Source organism: Heliangelus exortis, chromosome 13 (assembly GCF_036169615.1).
Source record: "Heliangelus exortis chromosome 13, bHelExo1.hap1, whole genome shotgun sequence".
NCBI classification, from domain to species: domain Eukaryota; kingdom Metazoa; phylum Chordata; class Aves; order Apodiformes; family Trochilidae; genus Heliangelus; species Heliangelus exortis.
The window spans coordinates 8,115,142-8,137,753 of record NC_092434.1 but is presented as its reverse complement, the minus strand read 5'-3'; the positions used below and the strand labels follow the sequence as shown (position 1 = coordinate 8,137,753).

The window sequence follows — 22,612 nt, the reverse complement described above, 5'->3', positions numbered from 1 at the left end:
ACAGATAAGTATCTTTTTGTCTTCTAAATAAGTGAAAGCAGTTAGAAAGGAGCACCACTTTCCTAGTTATGTGACATAAGTTTATTTCAAATGCACACTTTCAGTGCCTTCAAATATACAATTTAACTATCTTAAGTTTTAATTTAACATTAAAATGGTACCAGCCAGGATTAGGTAAGATTTTGAGGTAATTTCTTAAGATGAATTTTCAGACCTCTCTGTATATATAACAGAAATTCACTTCATGCTGTAAAAATATTTTTCAACTGTAAAGTAAACTTTGACAGTTTTCTGCTTGAATCCTCATCTGAAATACTCATGAAGCTGACCCATCTCCTGCAAGGAGGCAGAATCAGGAAGAGCACAAAACACAGACTGCAATTGAACCTCGATGTTATTACTGGGTTCACCACCTCCTCCAACAGATGCTGAGAAGCATCCACAGACCAGCCTACAGCTGGTCAGGAATACTCCCTCTCTCCTGCTTTGTAACAGAACATAGGTATCTTTTCTTATTTTTTCTAAACAGTATCTTTACTTTGAGCTGTGTTACAAATGCCGATTTTCAACAGTGGCCTTCCCTGGCATTGAATGTACATTGATTGTGTTCCTAAATCTTTCAGGTAGGCCAGGAAGTGCTGGAAGCACATCACAGTAAGCTTTCTGGGCACTTAAATCCTCCATGACTTAATAGTCACTTCAATTTGGGCATAAAGTTTCCAAAGGTCTAGTAGGGCTCCTACTTGGAAACAATCAGGCTGTTCCAGAACAATCTGGCTTGCTATCATGTTTCCCTATTCTGAACAAATTACACGCTGAAGCTTTGCAACAGTGTCCAGTTGCTGCAACAAAAGCTTTTAAGGACCGTTGCTAGAAGTTCTTTTTGTTGCATGAAATTTTCTAGGCTGCAAATATAAAGAGGGGGCCTAAGGCAATATCACATTTTGGCAAGTAAAGTCTCCCACAGGAAGTCTCATTTGTAATTTTTACCTAAAGTGTAAAAGGTAGGAGTAATCTCAAAATATTTAGTGTGTGTTTACTTGGACTAAAAGGGTTATTTTTTTCAAATTAATTTATCTTTAGTCAAGATTACATAAAGAATTGCATTCTTGGCAAGATCTGACTGTCCCAGCTAAATAAAACAAACTTCCCCTTGAAACAAAAACCAAATATTTACAAACTTCTACTGCTCTCTGCATAACTGGATGCTAAAATGGATTATTTATTAAGGATCACAAGAATTTAGTATCCAACGCCAGGCAGTCTTGGGCCTTTCTCTCTCATAAAAAACCCCAACCAAGCCGAAACTTCCAAATCACCAAACCTACTTCCACATCCCCGGTGCGCACAAGCTACGGCAGGGGTGCGGTTTCCAGGCTGCGAGCTCAAACTGCCCGGGGAGGGGGAGCCCCAGGCCCCGCACTTCACCCCTTGACCGAGCAGGGAAAGTGCGAGGAGGCACAACCGAGACCCCCGTGCGGTGGGAGCCCCCGGGAGCCCGCACCAGATCCGTGAGGCAGGAACGCACCCAAACATCCGGGGATTCCAGGCCGCTCAATAGAATTCCCGGCGGGAATGGCCGCCCCCGCCCCTCAGCGGTACCCACCCCGTCTCGCCCCGCCCTCCACCGGCAGTTCTCGCGAGATCACCTCCGCTCCCGGCATCCATTTCGCGGCTGGAGCGAAGGAGGGCGGCTCTGAGGGAAGATGAAGGCAGCGGCCATGTTGGGAGCTTCAGGGTGCTTTCGGTGCGGGGTGTGCTGAGGGAGTCTGCGCGGGGAGAGCAGTCGCTGGGGGATCGGCGGAAGATCAGGCTCGAAGCAGGAGGAGTAGAGCGCCTACTACGATTCTGAGCCGGGCTTGTTTAGTTGTTTATCCGGCTTTAGGAGCGCTCAGCAGGGGAGGAGGCGGGGGGGGGTGTCCCTGACCGAGGAGCCAGCACCATGAGTGGAGGGACGCCCTACATTGGGAGCAAGATCAGCCTTATCTCCAAGGCCGAGATCCGTTATGAAGGGATCTTGTACACCATCGACACCGAAAACTCCACTGTGGCGCTGGCCAAAGGTAAGAATCTGGTGTAGTATAAGACTGGGCCCTGGCGGCCCAGCAGCGCTTCGGGAAGGGGGCGGGAGGGGAGCGGGACCGCGGGGTGTGCGGCGGCGTAGGGACTGTTGGGAGCCCGTCGGCGATCGAGCGAAAACCTGAAAACGCGGCGGTCGTCCGTGGCATCGCGGCGATGAGAAGGGGGTGCGGGGGTCAGGCCTGCAGCCTACGAGGGCCCAGCAGCAGTTGCGAGGGGGGTCGATGTAGCTTTGGTAACATCGCGGGTAGTTTCGGCCGGAGGCGCGTCCTCTCGCCCGCCTCCCCGACGGTGGGGGCTGCGGCGTCCCGCGGCGCTTCGCGACGGAGGTGGAAGCGACCAAGGAAGGGGTCGGAAGAGAGAGAGCGCTTTGGAGGCTTTTCCCCCGGCTTCGGGGAGGGCTATGGAAAGCCCAAAGTGGTGTTGTAGGGAGGGCCTGTCGTGAAAAGGAGCTGGGAACGTTATCTAGTTAGGCGCTACTCAAGAATCTTGAAAAGAGTAGAAGTAAGAAAGCCCTTAGCGGCGGAAGTAGTCCAGAGTCACTGCATAAAAGGGAGTAGGAGAGGGAGGCTGGAAAGAGGATTTCTTTGCATCGTGAGGATTCCAGACCCACAGGGTACAGAGCGGCTAGCGACTGAACTCTTCTGCATCCTGGAGTAGGAAACACCTGGAGTCTAAAGGGAGTCCTTTGAGTGTTTGGTTATCAACAAAGAAGGCTGATCATGAGCTCTTAATTTCGGAGGTAGTTATATGGCCCTATATAAACAGAAATTGAGTATAGACCCTAGCGTGAGAATGTGTTTGTGTATGTGTGAGAAAGTTTTCCGAGAAGGTGATCAAACGCTGGAGAGTGAAAAAGAGGATCTTTGAAACTGGGCATCCAAAGGATCTCTCCGAGTGCCTGATCATGCACTCTCAACAGAAGTATACTAGCCATGGCAGCAGAGGTGTAATATTCTGACGTTGTCAGAATTTTTATTAATTTCTTACTATAGATTCTGCAAAACTCAGTGGTGTTTTGCTTTACACTTCTTGAGTCTGCAGTCTTACTGTATAATGTATATATAAAAGCAGAGACCTTATTTAGCTGCTAAGTAAGGGGAAAAATTGCTTGTGTAAATGAAATATTCGGGACTGAGATTCAAACTCTGTTCCTGTTTGATATGAAAGGCTTAGAATTCTTGTACAATTACATTATGTTACATTTTACAGAGTTGGTGTATAGAATAGTTGGTCTGTAGAGTTGATACCATATAGTAGTTTGTTTGCTTCCATTTTGCTTCAGCCTTTGTGGTAATTCTTGTTTGTGTGTCTTGCTACTTTAAGGCCCTCTTTTTCCTCCCCTCCCACTCCCCAGCTATTATTATGTAGGAGCTTGCTTTGCTTTGTAAATTCTTACATGTATGCTTTGAAACACCTGGTAGTAGGTTTGGTCCCAGTCTCGCATAGTTCATTTATGGGGCATTTAACTTTCATGATATGGTTTTTACTTATTTCTAAAGTTGCCTTTAAGTTAAATTACCCTGCTGTAGTGGAATTATATGTTTAAAAAGGACAGCTAGTGTTTGTTGATATGAGAAAAAGATAAGCACTATCATTACAAAAATATAGAAATTCCAGTTGCCTGGTGGGATTGTTAGGATTTGTATAAAGGCACTTAGAAGAATCCCTTCCGTGTGGAGCTTTTCATAGTCTTGCCATAAATTAGACAGATTTGGTGCTGACTAAGCCAATTTTGCATGACTTCTTGAGAGTGATTAAGTTACATTAAGGCGTATCTGCCAAATTGTACATATTTAAGATGGATCAAAGGATCAAACTATAGTTATAAATCTTATCTCCTCTCTTTCCATACCTCCCATCAGAAATGTAAGTCTAAACCATTAAATTTGCTTTAATAAAACGTGGCTGAGTTAGCCAAAGAATGTGTGTTTTGTAATAGAGTGTCGTGATTCAGAAGAGAATAAACCAGTATTTCTAGGCCATTTCGACTGAAAAATCTTGAGATTAATCTAGATACTGATAAGAGCCATATTGGACTGTAAAACAGTTCACTGTGCTCATGAACAAAATGCTCAACTGTAGAGTACTCAAGTTTGTGAAGGGTTAGGTCATGTGAATGCGGTATGATAGCCTTTATGTAAGGTGGCAAGTGTGGTTAATGATGGCCAGGTCTGTATGTGGAAGCAGCAGATCTTCCTTCTACACTGTCTGTAAGTATGTTGACCAGCTAATAATTATCTCTTTCTCCTGTGGTGAGTCCAGAAGTCAATCCAGGTCTGTTTACTGTAGATCTTTACCACCAATGTAAAATCTTGTGCCAGAAAAAGGAAAAAAAACCCTAAAAAGGTGGTTCGATGCTTTCAATTGCTCTGCTATGTAGCTGGTTTCACATGACTGCTACCTGGGTCGAGTTCAGGATAGTTTACAATTATTAATTTCCTAATGGAAATGGCTGAAGTTGTTTTTGACAAAGTGCAAAATCTAGAATCTGTTCTAGAATAATTACACATTTGCCTAACAGCAGGACTTCTGTGGGCTCAAGTCTGGGAATTATCTCAGGAAGTTGAACATGCGGAATGCTTTCGTCTATTTTAAATCTTGTGGAGTTTTAAACAGAAATAAATTTTTTTTTGGTTGCTAACAGAGAACTAATTGTAGACTTCAGTTGCTGAGGAGCAAACTCCTGTAGTTTTCTAAGGGGCATTGTATTTATAGAGCTGTGGTCTTCTCACTAGTGAAAATTGTAGCCTGTGTCTCACAAATTAGAGGAATGCGGCAACCATTTAAATACTTAGTACAGCGTTTTTATCCTAGGCTGAAGTGTGGTAAGGGAAATTGATGCATTTTTTCATAGAGTGTTAAAGTGTATTGCTATTTAGATAACAGAGAAAAGTCCCATCTGTATCAGATTCCAAATATTAAGCAAGCTATACAAGTATTTGAGGGTTTTATATATGATTGGTGCATGTGCTTTCTTTGGTTTGTCATCTTTTCAGAGCTAGTGAACCACCCACTTTTATTCTCAAGTTTCAAGTTAAATTAATGTGGATTGTCCTCCTAGTTCATTCTTCCAAGTAATACTTGATTTTTAAAATTAACCTCAAGTCCAACCAATTTAAGAATAGAGTGTTTGCAAGCCACGGTTAGGAGTAAAATTTCCCAGTTGTAAAGTGATTGCAGCCTTGCCTGTGGCTGTTAAAGAATAATCATGACATGATTATCAATGATATATGAAAGAAAACTCCTCTCTCTTTTTTACTTTTAGACAATAATAATTGGGTGAGAGACTCAGAAAAGTAGGCAGGTTCAAGTCTTGAAGATTTAAACATTTCTTATAGTTCAGGGGTGAGAGCAGGAAAGAGAAGGGTTAAATTTTCATGAAGTTATTATGAAGTTATTTTTTTAATCAGTTAAGTGACATGCTGATTCCATGTCTTGAGGGTTAGGGGGGGGTGCCAAACCAAGAGTCATGTGTCACAGCAGAAAAATTCCTAGTGTCAAAGCCCACCTTGCTTCCCTCATATCTGTATCTCAGTTAATTTGCCACCCTTGCCAGTAGAGACAATTAATTGATCTGAAGCCTGCCACAAGCTGGCTCCTTCACATTAATTCTTTTCCTTTTATGTCATGTACAGGCATCTAAGCATGTTTCCACGGAAAGGTTGTGATGTTTTGAACAAAGGTAGCCATTGAAATTATTTGTTCTGGTAGTGGTGGTATCTTTTTAAGTGCCATGCTTGGACTTACTATTTTTGTTCTTTTGGGGTGAGAAGAGAAGGCTGAACTCCAGAGGAGTGAAGTTTGCTTACCTCTCTCCAGCAGAGAGATTCTTCATTGGGTGAACTTACGTTTATATTTTGCAGGAAGTTGCACTAAAACCAGTTTCAATTTGGGCATGGAAGAGATGGAGGAAAAAAAAAAAACCCAACTCTTAGTAGCAGCACTGGATATCTTTTATTGCAAACCTATTTATTATCTTATTGATGTCTTGATCGAGTTGCATAGACAGCTGAATCTCTTAAATATTAGTTCTAATTGTTGGTATTGAAAATACTTTTTTTTTTTTAATTTATTATAGGAATAAAGACATGCTTTTTGACATACAAAAGAATCTCTTTATCTCTAATAAGGTGTCAGTAGATGAAAGTCAGGTTGCTCACCTATAGAATGGAGAAAAGTAATTGTCCTGGGTTAAATCATCCCTGTATCTGTCATGTGATGTTGATATTAACAATAAAATGCAGCATAGCTCTCACTTAATTCCTTCAAAGTAATAGTTTGTCAAATTCCTAACTTCTCATGAAGGTGAGGTGTGATCAAGTTTTCTACCCTGTTTTGCTGTGTTGCTACACTTCACTTAAGGTAAAAAGTAACTTGATTATGACATCCTGTCCATTTTTATGTACCTTTCTAGATGAAATGGCTACGCATTTCAGTGTGGGATAGAGAAGCAATAAAAAAATTAATGTTGATTTTACTTAAGGCAGCAAGATAAATGATGCAACGAAGAGCCCAGTTAATTTAGTTATCTAACAAAAGTATAGGGTGGCCAGAAATTGAAGGTGGATCCTTGGTCAAGGCAGTGAAATAGAGTAGCCTGATGAATAAAAAAGCAATAGAATGAAGTACAGTAATGCACATGACCAATTGTTAATGTTGCTAAGCTGTTGTGCATTATTTTATTATAATTTCTGCTAATTTTTGTGTCAGATAAAATCTGTAGAGGAAGATGAGGAGAGATTGAAATTCACTTAGCAATTTATGCCTTTTTACAGCACTTACATTTCACTACTAGTACTGTTCAGAGCAGACTTCCAGATGCACAGAAATAAAAAAGTTGATAAAATTCAGCTCAGTAGATAAGTATGAACAAAATAATCATAACCACTTAATGTTACTTTTCATTATAGTGTGCAGTTAATTGATCTCTACCCCTGAATTGTTTCTCAAAAAAAGATTTGTAATTCTTGATTGATAAGCTTTGTTTATTCAGTGCTAGAAGAAGCAACAGTGATGGAAGATGGTGCTGCCTGAGAAATGACTCAGTATCACTTTATACAACTAACGCTACATGAAACTCTTCTTAACTAATGGTTTTGTGGCTGCAAATAAGTACCTAATGATGTCTCCAAATTGTTGATGCATCTGAAAACAAAGAGAAAACTAATTCTGGTAAATTAAATTGAAATACAGATCTTTTCTCAGTGTAATCTGCAGTATCTTAAAAAGCAAACAAAAACCTCTTAAAAGGCTACAGCAAAGACAGTCATGATCAATTGTTAAAGCTGCAGCAAGTTGATGGTCAGTAGAATGTGATTGTCATGGTTTGTTGTTTGGTTTGGTTGGGTTTTGGTTTGTGGAGGTTTTTTGCTGTTTTTTTGTTTGTTTGGGTTTGGCTTTTTTATTAGGTTGCTTTTTTTTCTATTCTGATTTAAATTCATTATTTGGTTTTTACTTACAAAAGCCTAGCTCTTGGAGACAAATCTCATCAGATTTACTTTTTTGTTGTTGTTCATTTCACTTTATATTCTACAGTTGACAGTCTTGAGGTGCTGAAAAGTCTTTGAGAGGGTACTGAAAGTAAAGTGATGCCATCCAGAATGAGTGGTACAGATTTTATGTAGTGCAAAGGGAAAAGCATGATAAGATTGATTGCTAGGGTGTCTGAAAACTGCTGAAATTCAGCTAAGTACATACGAATAGATTTTGTGTGTTGATGTGTTGCATACTATGCAGGCCTACTTAGGAAGACGATTATGCCCCAATGAGTTTACTTAATTTGACAGAGCCCATGTGATTCTTACACCAGCAAGAAGAATGCAGTTTGCATAGTGAAAATCGTATGTACATACCACAGAATTATTAAGTTCTATTTCAGTCCTGATTCAGACCTTGAATCTGTTAAGAAATATTGTGCTTTTAGTAACTTTAAATATTCTAGTTTCCGGTAGCATTAGCATACTTTTTTCTTTTTTTTGCAATTGCAGAATGTGAAGTATGTAAACTCACATAGTCCTTTATTTACAGATTGTTGGTGTTCCAGTTTCTATAATGTCCAGAAAGTGTTAACTTTAGCAAAAAAACTGCATTGCTGCTTTCACTTTTCTCCACAAAACAGTCAGAATATTCACCATGTGAGTGATAGCATAAGTTAAGTCTTTCAGTAAGGAATAGGTATCTTTTTGCTTAATTTTTAACAGGAATTTGTATTAAGTTGTTTTCCCTCAACAGAATTTTATTATTTTTATTTAAAGCTGCTGGTCTCTGCAGTGTATTTAAAACCTTTTAATTGAATGTGGTGTGTTTTTTATTTTTCTCTCTTCCCAATTTTGCAGTTCGCTCCTTTGGTACAGAAGACAGACCAACTGATAGACCCATACCTCCTCGTGATGAAGTCTTTGAGTATATTATATTCCGTGGCAGTGACATTAAAGACCTAACTGTCTGTGAGCCACCAAAGCCTCAGTGTTCTTTGCCACAGGACCCTGCTATTGTTCAGGTAAGTCAAAACATATTTTTAGGTATTTGTTGCCCAAGATGTAACCTGTATTTAGGTGCTTTCTAGGTGAGTGTTTAAACATGAAAAAATTTGTCACTGTGAAGTTCACAGCCCAGTATAAACAACTCTGAAAAGATTTTCCTCTCTTGAATCTGTGAAAGCTGAGGTTAAAATCTAACTCCAGCACAATGCAGTGGATATCAAAGCTGCCAGTTTTTCAAAATGACTGGACCCTGATGCCTTTTTTGAAAGGTACTTGGCTTACGAGGGTCCATATGCAAGACTTCTTGGAAAGATCAGACTTGGTATCAGTCAAATGGAGTGGATGCTGAAGCCTCTCCAAAATCATTGGTTGTTTGTATTGGTTTTGTTTGGATTTTAATATTAATATTTAATATTAATATTGGTTTAGTCTGTCATTGTTTGTGTTTTTTTAAACTTTAAGGAAAAGCTGACATTTCCCAAGTTTGCCAACAAAATCTTATACACGTTTTGATCAGGAGTCCAGTGTCTCAGGCTCTAGGGAAACAAATTCAAAATTTGATGGTACTGTTTTCACAAGTTTGATATTGGAAGGGTAAAAGTGCATTCTAAACTGTATATGTATATCTGAAAATGTTTTCTGCTGTTGCCTCTTTTGGGTTTTCATGCTGAGTAATGTGTCATTCTTTTATTTTTGTGTGCTATCTTTGCTTCTTTGTTAAAGACCATAAATTATCGATATTAAAAGATTCAACTTGATGAATGATACAGTCCTTTATATGTATTAGTCACAGTGGTAGTGTTAGGGTAAGTTTAACACATAGTTTTACAGTTTCAGTGTTTCTTGCCTTGCAGCACTATTTCCTACTTTTTGTGCAAACATGAATTTCTGCACGTGTGTTTTGTCTTTAGTCTTCACTAGGATCTTCGACTACATCTTCATTCCAGTCTGTGGGCTCTTATGGTCCTTTTGGCAGAATGCCTGCATACAGTCAGTTTAGTCCAAGCCCGCTGGTGGGGCAGCAGTTCGGCGCTGTTGGAGTTGGTATGTTTATTATTAGGTGTTTTTCTGTAAGTGAAGTTGCATGTGAGTGCATAGACAGTAATTGGTGCTTATAGTTCTATCAACATCTCATCTTAAGGGTAGGTACAAATTCTTTCATCTCTGTAAGTCCCACAGTTTAGCTCAAATTGAGAGAGTTTCTTTATAGTCTTTGCAGTTCAAATTAAACTGATTATGATTGAGAAATTAACATCCTGTCTCAGAGGGGAAGCAGAGAAAGGTTCCTGTATTCATTAATTAATTCTATTTTGTCTATATTCATTATGTTCATCATGTGTTCATCATATTTCACAAGTGGTAGAGGCAGCTTCTCCACAAAGGCCCCATAGCAGCGCTGTGGACATCTGGTATCCCAGGTTGACCAGGTGGTGTGCGCCTTAACCGTGGGATTGGATTATTCAGCATCCCTGTGTGCCAGCACAGTGCTCCAGCTATTCCTGAGATGTTAGCTTGGCATGAAGTACATGCTTGAAGTATTTGTGAGCTGCATGGGTTAGTTGCTCCTGTATACTGCAAATGCTTTCAGAGACTCATCAACCTAGAGGTTTTTTGTGTCACCTTTTAGTTTTTGACATAGGAACTTACATTCTTGGAACTGTTTACAGTGACAGTGTTACTCCTGCTATTGAAAGTGTTAGCCATATGAAAGGAAAGATGTAGAATTTAACAGTAGTTAATACTGGTTAATAAGATGTGACAGTCAATTTTCGTTTGAGATGTTTGGTGAAAGTATATACTGATAACGTTGGTTTATTACTCTGTAATAATTTTCATTAGTATACTTTTGTTTTTAAGTTAGCAGTACTTTTTGGATAAAAAGCATTGATATAATACAGTCTTACCAACTTACTATGAATACATACATTACATTACATTTTAAGTGTATGGGAAGGGCACATTTAAATGTATTCTAGAACACTGGCCTAATGTACCTTCACTAATCTTTCAGCACTAATTAAAAAAAACCTAGAAAAAGGTTTAAAACAGATTTTACAACTGTATTATTTCTTTCAAAGCAGGAGGTTCTCTAACATCATTTGGAACAGACTCTTCAGCCAGCGCTAGCATGTCTCAAAGCACTGCAGTTGGTTCTGCATTTACAACAGATGCAAGATCACTAAAAACACAGATGTCTCAAGGTAAATAATTTTTAATAACTTCTTGATCTTTTTTGACCAATTGTGCCCATTTAGGTGGTTGCCCAAAATGCTAACCAAAGAGCTGAATTCTGTTATGAAAATATGTGATATAAGAACCTGAAAGCACTGAGAGGCTTTGTACTTGTACTTTAAATTTGTTCTCCTACATCTTGGCATGCTGCATAGGTAATTGTTAACACATTAGTTGTTATCCTTAAAAAATCTATATCGAGGAGTAGGATTTAATTCAGTGGATTAATGTTAGCAATAGGTGCATATGGAAATCCAGTATCTAGTTTTACTGATAACATGAAAAAGTTGACGGTATTTCACACTGATTGACTAGTGAAGTCCTAGCCTAAAATCTTTAACTTTTTAATCCTAACAGTATCTTTTTGCTAATGTATGTTTAAAAAGGTAATAGTAACAGCAGACCGTATTGCCTGTAGAGGTAGTGACAAGATAGTTAAGCCAGCTTAGTAGTAATAGAAACTGTATGGGTAGTTTGTGTAATACTGGGAAAAGACAGTGGATGTAAAAAGGAAATTGTTGATGGTCTTTGAGTGTCAAAGAAAAACAAAACTAAATGTTTAGTACCTTACCCTCACTTTCATGCAAATATGCCCAAAAGACATTATTTTCTGCTCTTCCACTCTTCATTGCTGCAGGTAAAAGCATGTCCTTTGATATCTTCTTAATGCTATTTTTAAGTTAATGCAGTAGTGTTAAAACACTCATAGCAACTGGATTTTTTTCTTCCTCAATTCTAGTTAAGAGTCATTTATCAGCTAGGACTGCTTTCTAGGAATAGTTGGGTGGATTACCAAGAATAAGTTCTACTTTGTTGCATTAATTGAAGGGGGAAAGACATATGCAGAGCACTTCCTATTTTTGTTGAAAAGAGTAGCTTGGTTTTCTGTAAGTGAAATTAAAATCTGTATGATTCTTGGACTTAATGTATGACACATGCTCCAGATGAACATACATCGTGCTACAAAGTTTGCTGTGGAGCACCAATAAGTTTTTTTCTGCATGTGTTTGCTTTTAAAAATATTTGTCATCTTTGTAGATCATGTGTGTCCTGTAGTTGTTTTGGGGGGTGTGTGTGTTTGGGGTTTTTTTTTGTTTGTTTAGCTTTTTTATGGTGTTACGATATTAATCTTATCTTTTACTTTCTGGGTCTTGAGTCTTATTGTAATTCTTTAGTATGTGGTGTCATCAACTTGTCTGGCAGGATCAATTGTCTCCATTTTAAACATGCTTCTGGCTCCAGTCACTCATGTTGCAAAGTGAAATGTACAAACAGTATTGAGCCAGGAAGCTTTCACACCTCCCTCATTTGCATTATACTTGCACTAGACATCACTGTTCATTTATTTTGTGGTGTTCATACAACAGAATACACTAGATTAAATGAAATTTCAGTATCATAATTGAATCTTTGGAAACAGTCACTTTCCACTTGGCTTTCCTGGGAGGCAGAAAGTGTATTTTTACCTCCAATCAATAAAACAACGTCATTCCACAGCTAAATGCACATCACGGATGGGTTGGTAGGCATTAATTGTCCTACCCATTTTTTCTTCTAGACTGGGGGAGGGGAATTGCTAAATATCCTTCATTCTGGATTAGTAGATCTCAGGGTGCAGAAATATTTATTTCTTCTTTGGACACATCTGTCTTGACTGGTAAGGCAGGTAAACCTGTCAGTCTAGATTGGTTGAGACCAGTAAATCAAATTTGTGGGTGAGAAATAAATATTGGAGTTTTTCGTTTTTGTTTTATTCTTGTCCAGGTCGTTCAAGCCCTCAGATAGATCATTTGAGGAGGAGCCCCACCATGGAACAAGCAGTACAAACACCTTCAGCCCACTTGCCTACTCCAGCACCAGTTGGAAGGAGGAGTCCTGTACCAGCCAGACCTTTGGTGTCTGCTAACCAAAAATCGTTAGAGAATCAAGAGCACAGACGAGGTAGCTTTTCATGATTTTCTTATGGTTTATTTTCTTCTGTAGACCTGTGAAGTGCTCTTTTTAAGGGTAACATGTAGGAATTTTCCTGCTGTCTTCTTAGTAGTAGACTGGTCAGCAGAGAACTGAGTTATATATAAATATTTATTTTTTGAAGTCAAGCATATATTCTAAATTACTTCTTTCTTTTATGAAGATGAACTTGTGGTTTACTTCTGTAGGTTTGGAATTTTTGAAATCTGAACTATATGACTATATACAAAAGTATAATAAATTAATTGGATAAACAATTTTTTTATTTCCAACTTTAGCTGAAGCACACAAGGTTTCAAGATCAGAAAATGAGCTCAGAAATGAAAACAAACGACAAATTGGTAAATCTTGTTTTGAGAAATAGCTATCATTGTTTTCAGACTTCATTAAGTTTTATAAAGTCTGCTAAAAACCAGCATTACATATAACTTGCAAAGTGCTAGGATTTTGTTTCTAACATCCAGAAATCTTGCAGTTCAGATTATTGTAATAATGAATTTAAGTATTTAGGATGCTTTCACAGAATTGTTTCTAGAGGGCAAAAGTAACCTTGCATTGGGTCAGAATAAGACAAGCAAAAAGTCAACATTAAAGACAAAATGTCTTCTGGTTGCTGTATATTAAGTGATTTGAATAAAAATGCAAAAACTGAGCACTATTCATGGATTTATAAACACAATAGTGTGAAATAAAAGCTGTTGTCCTATGAAAATAGATGATGGGAAACCACATCTTCTTAAATCTTCTTCAGAAAGCTTTTAATGACCTCTAGAACGTCTTCTAGTACCCATGTTTAGTACAATTATGATTTCTGTGTCACTGCTGTAGTTATTTTAGGTGCCTTTAGAAATTACAAGCTGCTCCAACAGCTCTCTTAACAACAGAATTGCAGGAAGAGTGTGCATGAAGTTCCCCCCTAAAACAAACCAACCAACCAACCAAAAAAAACCACCCAAAAAGCCAACCAAACACCTCTGAAAAAAAACCCCAACCTATCTACAAAATAAAACCAAATTAATTTTCTTTTTTTTTTCCTTTTTTCCTTTTTTTTTTCAGTTCCAAGTGGGCCTTCAGCACGGAGAGGCCGTGGAGGTCACAGAGGGGGCCGAGGAAGATTTGGTATTAGAAGGGATGGTCCAATGAAGTTTGAGAAGGACTTTGATTTTGAAAGTGCAAATGCACAATTCAACAAGGAGGAGATTGACAGAGAATTTCATAATAAACTTAAACTAAAAGGTAAATATTTTTGCTTTAGATTTGAACATGGAAAAATGTTGTCTTGCTGTTTTAATCCTGCCTTGGAGAATAACTTAAGGCGTATTCCTACTAAGCCTTGTTTGCAGTCATTACATTAAAAATAGATCAATGAACAAATAAACTGGGGTCATCCATTTAATAATATGCTTAGGTCAGTATTTGAATTTTGAAGGAATTTTAACTAGCAGATACTATAAGCATGGTCTGACAAGTCTTTTGGTTGAAAATAGTGATTATTTAAGCAAATGTACCAATAACGTGAGTTTAGTTTTGAGCTCTGGGTAAGATGCAATATAAAAGCACCTGTATTTTATACTTGCAATTATTAATAGACTAAAAGCAATCAAAACCCAGGAGTTTTGGATCAGAAAATTGTCGGAGGATGCAGGGGAGTTTGAGTTCAAGAAAGTTTCTAGAATTTCTCTGTTTCTACCCTTTTCCAAAGAAACACAGTAGACAGAATCCATACAGCCAGCCTTTTCTTTTGTTTTCTAGCAGGCTTCTGTTTTGATTACCTCATTCTCTTGTGACCAGCCACCTGTTCCTTACACTGCTATTTCTATTTTTGGACAAAATTGTTACAGGTTAAAACAGGGAGGTCCCAATTATTTCAGTAGATGATTGGCTAAAAGCTGAGAAACCAAAAGTAGGAACAAATGCTCAGATTTCTGTGTAGAGAAAAAAACACAGGTCCCTTAGGATTTGTTCTCTTGTGCTTGCCTCCTTTGCTGGATTATTTTTAAGCAACTTAACAGTTTGCTGTTGATACCAATTTTGGGGGGAATAATAAAGAGAAATGGGAAAGCTAATCATAAGGAGCTATAGAAATATTTTGAGACAGTAGTAGTCTGTGTATTGTGGAAAGACTGAGCTGGTTATCTGCAGTTTGTGTGTAGTATCATGAGATTTATGCTGCTGGCATTCCAAGTTAAACTTAAAAATCGTGATAACTAGTTCTGTTGAGCCATCAGCTTCTTTTTCTGTACCAGTCAAAACAGGAAGTTGAACTGCAGGCATTAGTGAAGAAATATTTCATAAAGTCAGTTCGTGGCATAATACCTTGAATTTTAGCCCTGTGTCTCAGCGTGAAGCTAGAAGACAAAGGAGAAGGGTAATAAGGATGAGTGAAAACATGGAATGGCTTTTATGAGGAATGACAGTGAGGCTTTTAAGTCTGGAAAGGGGATAGCTAGGAGGTTAGAAAATAGGTGGTTAGCCAATCCATTCTACTACAGGTTGTTTTTTTTTATTAATTAAACCCACAAAGACTGTAAAGGGTATCAAACCCTCCAGACAGCAGCAGCCGCAAAACATCCTAATTTATTGGTCAAACTATTTGATTTCCACATTAAGTCTTGGAGGGGTTTTTTGTATTTTTGAGCATTCAGTGTAGTTTGTCAGTCTGTAAATAAATTAAGTGCTGTTTTGTTTAGTATGATGGCCTGGAAGGCTTCTCTGTACTTTTATTTTTTAGAAGATAAACTTGAGAAACCAGAGAAGCCTGTGAACGGAGAAGACAAAGGTGACTCAGGTGTTGATACCCAAAATAGCGAAGGGAATGCGGATGAGGAAGATCCACTTGGACCCAACTGCTACTATGACAAAACCAAATCTTTCTTTGATAACATCTCCTGTGATGACAATAGGTACGACCTGAAAGAGGAAGCTTGTTAATCTACTTAAAGCATGTGTCACAAGGTAGTGTCAGCACTACTCATTACAATCAGCTCTGAACTGAAAGTGGGTAAAGCTTATTTCCATGTGCAATGGGCAAAAATAAAGCAGGAATATGAAGCACAGATTGTCTTTGTGGGTAGGTGGAGTGCTTCAGTAGTAGTTAAATGTTCTGGAACCATGCTTCTAGAACTTCGTGTACATACTCCTTTCCAAATCTAGTAAAGTGAGGTATTTTTGTTGTTTCTTTACTAAATTACGACTTCAGTTCAATTAATTATGACTGTGCTCTAGTAATGGTTTAGTAGATTACGTAACTATCTTGGCCAGAAAGTGTTGTTTGAATGAGAAGATAGCATTTCAGGAAAATTGATGTTTATCTTCTGCTGTTGCCTTTTTATCAAGAGAGTGTGGGTTGCTGACCTATTTTGAATTACAGGGTGGGACATGGATCGTTGTACTGCCACTTACATAAAACAATATATGTAACTGAAAACTCTTACTTTCTGTTTCTTGTTTTAAAGTGCAGACAGCTTTTATTAATTTGAATATGTGATGCTGTTTGCAGAGGATACAGAGTTTGTCCTTCCATATAGGAAACTCTTACAGCATTATAAATATATATTTAATGATGCGTATCCCTTTTCACTGAGTTAAATGAATTGTGGCAGACACCTAAATTCTTGCAGGAGAGTCAATGGAGATTTACAATGTGATTAATATATCTTTCTTTTATTTCATGAGCTTTCTTGTGATTCTAACTAGCTGGGCAGTCTTTCTGAAATGTGTTTTAGAATAATCCTTTCTCCTTTTGTGTGGCAGAGAACGGCGACCCACCTGGGCTGAGGAAAGAAGATTAAATGCTGAGACCTTTGGAATACCCCTGCGTCCCAATCGCGGCCGTGGAGGGTACAGAGGCAGAGGGGCAATTGGCTTCCGAGGTGGAAGAGGACGAGGAGGTGGAAGAGGTGGCTTCACTGCCCCCAGGGGATTTCGTGGTGGATTCAGAGGAGGTCGTGGAGGCAGGGAGTTTGCTGACTTTGAGTATAGGGTAAAATATATTTAATCTTTCTGTAACCTCATTCACTGTTCTTGGAAACTAGTGGTAAAAAAACCTCCAGGTTTTAGATTTGATGTTGCACTAGAATTCCTTGCAGGTACTCTGAGCTACTTAATTGAAAGTCCTGAAATTCTAGTTACATAGCATCATTTTACTATCAACAGCAACCAAATCTAAAAGCTGATTTTCTTCGTGTGCTCTAAATATTTGCTCTGTAGTTGGAATTGAAGGGGAGTTAGAGACGTCAGAGTTCTATAGGTTTAATACAAGTGTTGGAAATGTGAATTGCAAGCATTTCTCTAACCAGTGTTGTAAAATATAAAGATCAAGGGGAAGTAATTTAACTTGCTTCTAGTGTGCAATGACTTTTTTTTTAATTCTTTGGGTTAGCACAAAGCCTATAGACTTCTGGGATCTTGTATAATACCTAAAATAGAGGAAGTGAAGTTACTGCAATATATAGTGGTGGTCCTTTGCAAAAATGAAGGTTAAAATGTTAGCCTTCTGTAACGTCGTGGGTTTTTTGTTTGGGTTTTGTTTTTTTTTTTTTCCCCTGTGATTTTACATCATTATATCCAATAGGTGCTGGGAAAGCTAAGGCAGGACTGACTTTATTCCAGCCAGTCATTAAGTAAAAAGGAAGTCTGGGGGATAGGGCAAAAGACCCCTGTCCATCCAATAGAGAAAGTGTTTTTTAAAAATTAAAATAAGTACTAATAATTTATTTTTAGTTAAATATGAGTAAAGCTTAATGTTCTTTTAAGCATTAGGCACAAGCCACCATGTAAGTCTGCTAACTGAAGGAACATGATGTACAAACGTGCTTTTATAATTATGTAAGCATAGAAACAGTAGTTTGTTTGGTAAGAGCTATGATGGCTAAAAGACAGAATCTTCTTTTACAGTATAGTTATGTAATTTGTTGCTTTTGCAATGCTTTGAAGACCTCTGTTTCTCTGTTTCCTGTTGAAGGTCTTAACTCTTCCTGCCAGCTGTTCAGAGGATGCACGTATTTGTGAGCCCTATCTAGTAAAGTGATGTGTTCTGTGCTAGTGGTGTCTTAAGGGCACTTGCTATAAATTCTTGTCTTTATGAAAGTTTATACAGTTTATGTAAATAAGCAGAGCTCAGCTGTTTGCAAAACCAAAATCTTAACAGTGATTTCAGTGGAGGTCACGTTTCTTGGCACGGGCTGTGTATATGCAACTCAAATGTGGGGGCAGAGAGAGAGGTTTATTCATGACAAAATTCTCTGACTGCCCCTCAGTTACTCATTCACTGATTTGCAACAGTTAGTCCTGGGATTTAAAGACATTTTTGGTAGCTGAGCATGAACTGAATTGAGGGGTTGAAAATCAAAGATTTGAATTTTTGAGTGAAAGAATTTCACATCCTTCCAAATAATGAGGAGGTGGTGTAAAGACCAAGGCTGGGAGCCTGGTTTAAGGACAGGCTGCTTCAGTGTGTGCCAGACTGAGGGTGTTCTGGGTGCTGGCGTGATCACACAGAGGTCTCCTTTCTGATGGCAGAAGGTGGGAAGCAGTCTCACAGTGCATCTTCCTCCAGTGCTGTTGCCCAGATTGATGTGTGATTTTTGTTTTGCAAAATTAACATTCTACTGTTGTTCCCTCTAGAAAGACAACAAAGTTGCTGCATAGTCTACATGAAAGATGAAACCGGGTGAACGTCTCGATCTTCTTGATCCAGAGAATTAGTTTCGATCTCTGCAAAGAATGAAGTTAATTTGCTGTATACTTGTCACCAGCACTGGGATTTAACTATTTAATTTCAAAGGGGTGTAATGCAGTTACTTTTGAAAAATGGCCATCTTTGAAAACAGTGAGCATTAAATATATTTGAGACAGAAGGATAAGTAATTTCTTACGTATAGTTAATTATAAAGCAGTACTTCGATGGAGTTTAAGTATTTTTTCATCACTGAAAGGATTTTTCTTATTACTAAACTGAATTTGATAATTGCTTCATGTTGTAAGGACAATTGTATGCAGAAGGCCGTCGATACTGTGAGTGTTTTGATCCACTGAAGGTTGTTTTTTGGAAATCCTGTAATATCCCTTTTGAGATAGTTGTACTTTTATCAACTAGGGTGCTGGACAGTAGAAAACTTGCTTTGTCAGTGAAATATGTACACACAGTAAATACTGTTTCTTAGGCAAAGGAAACTTTTTATATAGTTGTAAAATTCCATTATATCCCATTGCCAAAGAAACATTACAAACTTTGTATAGCTGTATAAAAAGCAACTAATTTTTTAAAGAATAAACATTTTTAAGTCGGCAAACATACTGTGTTATTGCAAAAGTTGATATGCTGAAGAACACTGAATTAGTTGGGTTTTTTCTTTAGCAGCTTTTCAGGCTTAAGTGTTTGATTTTATATTTGGATTATAATGAAGATTTGAAAATGTTCTTCCATTACATGAAACTGCATACACTCTTCACTTACAAGAATTTGATTTTGTAGTTTCTGGCATATCACAGGATTTGACCAAATTAAGGAGATATTTTCAAATAAGGAGAAAAGAAATTTTCGTATGTCAAAGTTTGCAATGAATTTTACTTAGTGATGAATATTAACTTTTTTTAATAATGGACCAGGCAGACACGAGTTCGTGGTTCTCTTGGAATGCCTGGGACAAAAATTATGTCTCCATTTGTCAATTCTTGAAATGTTAACTTTGTTGTAATACCTGTAGGCATAAGCAATTTAAAGAATTCTTAGTGTTTGAAGTTGTTTGCGTTTTGATAGACCATAGCTTGGAGACATTGAGACTCTGCTTCTAAGACCGTGAATTCACAAATGACATAGTATGGACTTTTTGCCAATTCTGAATGACTAGTTACAGCTTTTTGATATGCTGAAATAGGAAATCTGGTCATTTGTGTCTGTGTATGTATGTGAAGGCCACAGGAATAAAGGGATCCAAAGATTAAAGCATTTTGATCTAATTTGCTGATTTTTTTTTTTTTTTTTTTTTTTACTTCAAAATGTTCAGTGGTGATAAATATGTGGAAAATGCACTGTTGGTAAATTGGAATATTTAAAAGTGGTTGATAGAATCTTAATTTTATAACTTTTGTATAGCACTACAAGGAAGTATTTTGTAATTGGTTTCCTTATTAAGGTCAGGTATTTGGCAGCCATAGAGATTAGATTATATTGTTTAGTAATGCTTTCTGCATGTTAACAACAATGCCTTTTGGGATCCACAAATCATGATTTTGAACAACCGCTGAGGTTTCTGACCAGAGGCACGTGCTGTACTGTTGCAATAACGATGTATAATTGTACGAGGTGTCCCAGGTGTATTTAAACACAATTAATTGTAAATACCCACGGGGGGCGGTGGGGGCAGCCTGTGCCCAGCAGCAGCGGGGTGGCACACCTGCAGCCCCCCTTGCTCCACGGAAGTGAGGGTTTCCCTTTTTTTTTCTTTTTCCGTCTTTTCTTTTTTTTTTTTTTTTTTTTTTTTTAATTTTAAACCAGAATAAACTGTTCAATAAATCCGGTCGTTCGGAGGTTATTTCTTGCGGCTGAAGGCACTGTCCTGCGCCCGGCCTCTCCTTCTGGGCTCTGCTGCAACGGGGCCCGTTATCAGCATCTGCCGGGGGGTTCCGTGGGCTGAATCCCGTGAGGTGTTTCCTACCGGGGGTGACTCCATCCCGCAGAGGGGTGGGAGTGCTGCGGGGACCCCGCTGCACCGCCCGCCTGCCCGGCGGCACCGCCCCGGTACCGCCTTCCCGCCCCGCGGTACCGCCCCGGTACCGCCCCGACACGGGCGGTGCGCGCGGGTGGAGGTGCGCGAGCGGCCGCTGCGAGCCAATCGGCAGCCGAGGCGGGCGGGGCCGCCGCTTCCCGTCAGCCTTTGCGCGCAGTGGCGGAGCCGCCATGTCGGTGGCGTTCGTGCCTGAGCGGCTGCGCGGGAAGGCGGAGGTGAACCAGGAGACGCTGCAGCGGGTGAGTGAGTGCGGGCGTCAGGGGTCGCGGTGGTGTCGGTAGTTCGGAATCTCCCGACTCGGCTGAGGTGGAGCCGGTCCGACGCGTTCTTGCCCGGCGCGGCCTCGGCGGGGGGCAGGGGCGGGCGTGAGGCGGGCGGTGACGGCGCGCTCCTGTGCCCTAGTTGCTGGAGGAGAACGACCAACTGATCCGGTGCATCGTGGAGTACCAGAGCAAGGGCCGGGCCACCGACTGCGTGCAGTAAGTGACCCCCCGGGGGCTGGCGGGGCTTTCTCCGTGGCAACCGGGAACTCTCAGAGCTTCCAGGTCCCCACGTTCCTCACGAGAGCGAAACAGCGCTCTCCAGAGCTTTCCTTCCAGGAAGGAGAAAATGCTGTTGTGTTTCTTAAGAGGCTTCCCAAAAATTATTTTCTTAGATTTGTAAAGCAGAAATGCCATTGTGTAGCATAAATGCGATGCCTCCTCTTTTTTTTCCAACGTTTTTGTTCTGGGTGAATATGAAAACCATCTCCGTTGGGCAGGCTTTCCCTTCCCTCCCGGCGTCTGTAAAACACTGAGCGGTGTTTACAGAAAAGCAAAGTCAGTTTCGTGCCTCTGCAGCACTTCAACTTCAACTTGCAGAGTGCCTGAGGGACAGCGGTTGCTGAACTGGGCCCTGCTGCCTGAATGTTCTGACCAGCCCAGCAGTGCCGGGGGTTCGGCATCTCCCGCCCCTGGAACTGCTTTCGTGCTGTTCTGTATCGTTTCAGTATTGATCATAGAGATCTTGCTGTGCATGTTTATTGCCATCAGAGTTGGTCAGCACCACATGCTTGGTTAGAGTGCAGTTCAGTGCAGTGTACTGGCCGTTAAAATAGCAGGATATGGAAGTGTTTATACTGATTTATTACTTTTTTCATAGTTTGCTATTAAATTGTGGGTAGTTTGCAAGAAAAGAACACATATCCCAAAAATTGTTTCTTCCTTCCTAGGTACCAGCATATCCTGCATAGAAACCTGATTTATTTAGCCACAATTGCTGATGCGATGCCACCCAGCACACAGAAGACTGTAGACTGACTACACATGTCTGGACACAAGCAGTGATGAATTTAGAAAGACTTAGTTTAGAGTGCCATTTTGAGAGCTGGAAAGGTGTGGTCTTGAAAGGCAGGTAAAAAGTCATCTGTATTTTTATATTAAAAATGTGAATGTAGTTTTTAATGCAATATTAAGCCAGCTTTTTCCCCACGACTGTAAGTAGAACTTAAGAGTCATAATTATCAACATGCTCCTTTTTTCCCTTTGTGAAAAACTCCACATAGTATACTTCTGAAAATAGCCTGGCTGTCAGGACAGCACTACCAGAGGTGCCTTTGGAGAACTCTTGTGGTCTTATTGAGGCAGAGGTTTGTTTCATGACCAAGGCTGTATAATAATAGAGTAAGCATTTAGCTTGGTAATTTCCCTACCTTTACCATGACCAAGTCAGCCATAGGTTGCCATATGTATAAGCAGTAGACTGTTCTGTACTGTAGGAATTGTGCTTAATAAACTAAAGATGTTGTTTGTAAGTTACATTATATTCTGGATTAATGTAACACGTTAACATAGGAGCAGTTTTGTGACGTAGTGAAATAGAAAAGTTTACTCTTCTTGGAATGATGGGACTGTTGCATAACTTCAAAGGGATTAAGTGTGAGGGAGAAATTGAGCTTTTATTACAGTGAGAGAGGACTGTGTTTGCCCAAGCTGTGTCAATTTTTCCTTTGTTCTTGAAATGTTCTGTACTGCAGACTCTGTAAACAAGTAAATTCTTACATCAAAATGGATTCATATGGATTCTGCATTTATGTTCAGCTATATGCTTCTGTACTCTTACCCTAAAAGAGCACAG

General features: G+C 39.4%; 2 protein-coding genes across 5 annotated transcripts; both read left to right on the top strand.

The window, feature by feature from the left end:
• Positions 1–1,661: 1,661 nt before the first annotated feature.
• Positions 1,662–19,727, top strand: LSM14A (LSM14A mRNA processing body assembly factor). 4 transcript variants are annotated; one of them, XM_071756729.1, is made up of 10 exons: positions 1,662–2,063; positions 8,418–8,581; positions 9,476–9,608; positions 10,646–10,765; positions 12,561–12,737; positions 13,046–13,108; positions 13,824–14,003; positions 15,499–15,670; positions 16,521–16,749; positions 18,393–19,727. In XM_071756729.1, the coding sequence occupies exons 1-10, from the start codon at positions 1,943–1,945 to the stop codon at positions 18,414–18,416; spliced, it is 1,383 nt and encodes a 460-aa protein (XP_071612830.1). In that variant the 5' UTR covers positions 1,662–1,942; the 3' UTR covers positions 18,417–19,727. The 4 variants fall into 4 exon arrangements, with proteins under 4 accessions (XP_071612830.1, XP_071612829.1, XP_071612832.1 ...); XM_071756728.1 differs by having other exon boundaries at positions 10,643–10,765; XM_071756731.1 differs by lacking the exon at positions 13,046–13,108.
• Positions 19,728–20,593: 866 nt separating this feature from the next.
• SS18L2 (SS18 like 2) lies at positions 20,594–22,547 on the top strand. Its single transcript, XM_071756732.1, has 3 exons — positions 20,594–20,736; positions 20,900–20,976; positions 21,708–22,547. The coding sequence occupies exons 1-3, from the start codon at positions 20,668–20,670 to the stop codon at positions 21,793–21,795; spliced, it is 234 nt and encodes a 77-aa protein (XP_071612833.1). The 5' UTR covers positions 20,594–20,667; the 3' UTR covers positions 21,796–22,547.
• Positions 22,548–22,612: the final 65 nt, after the last annotated feature.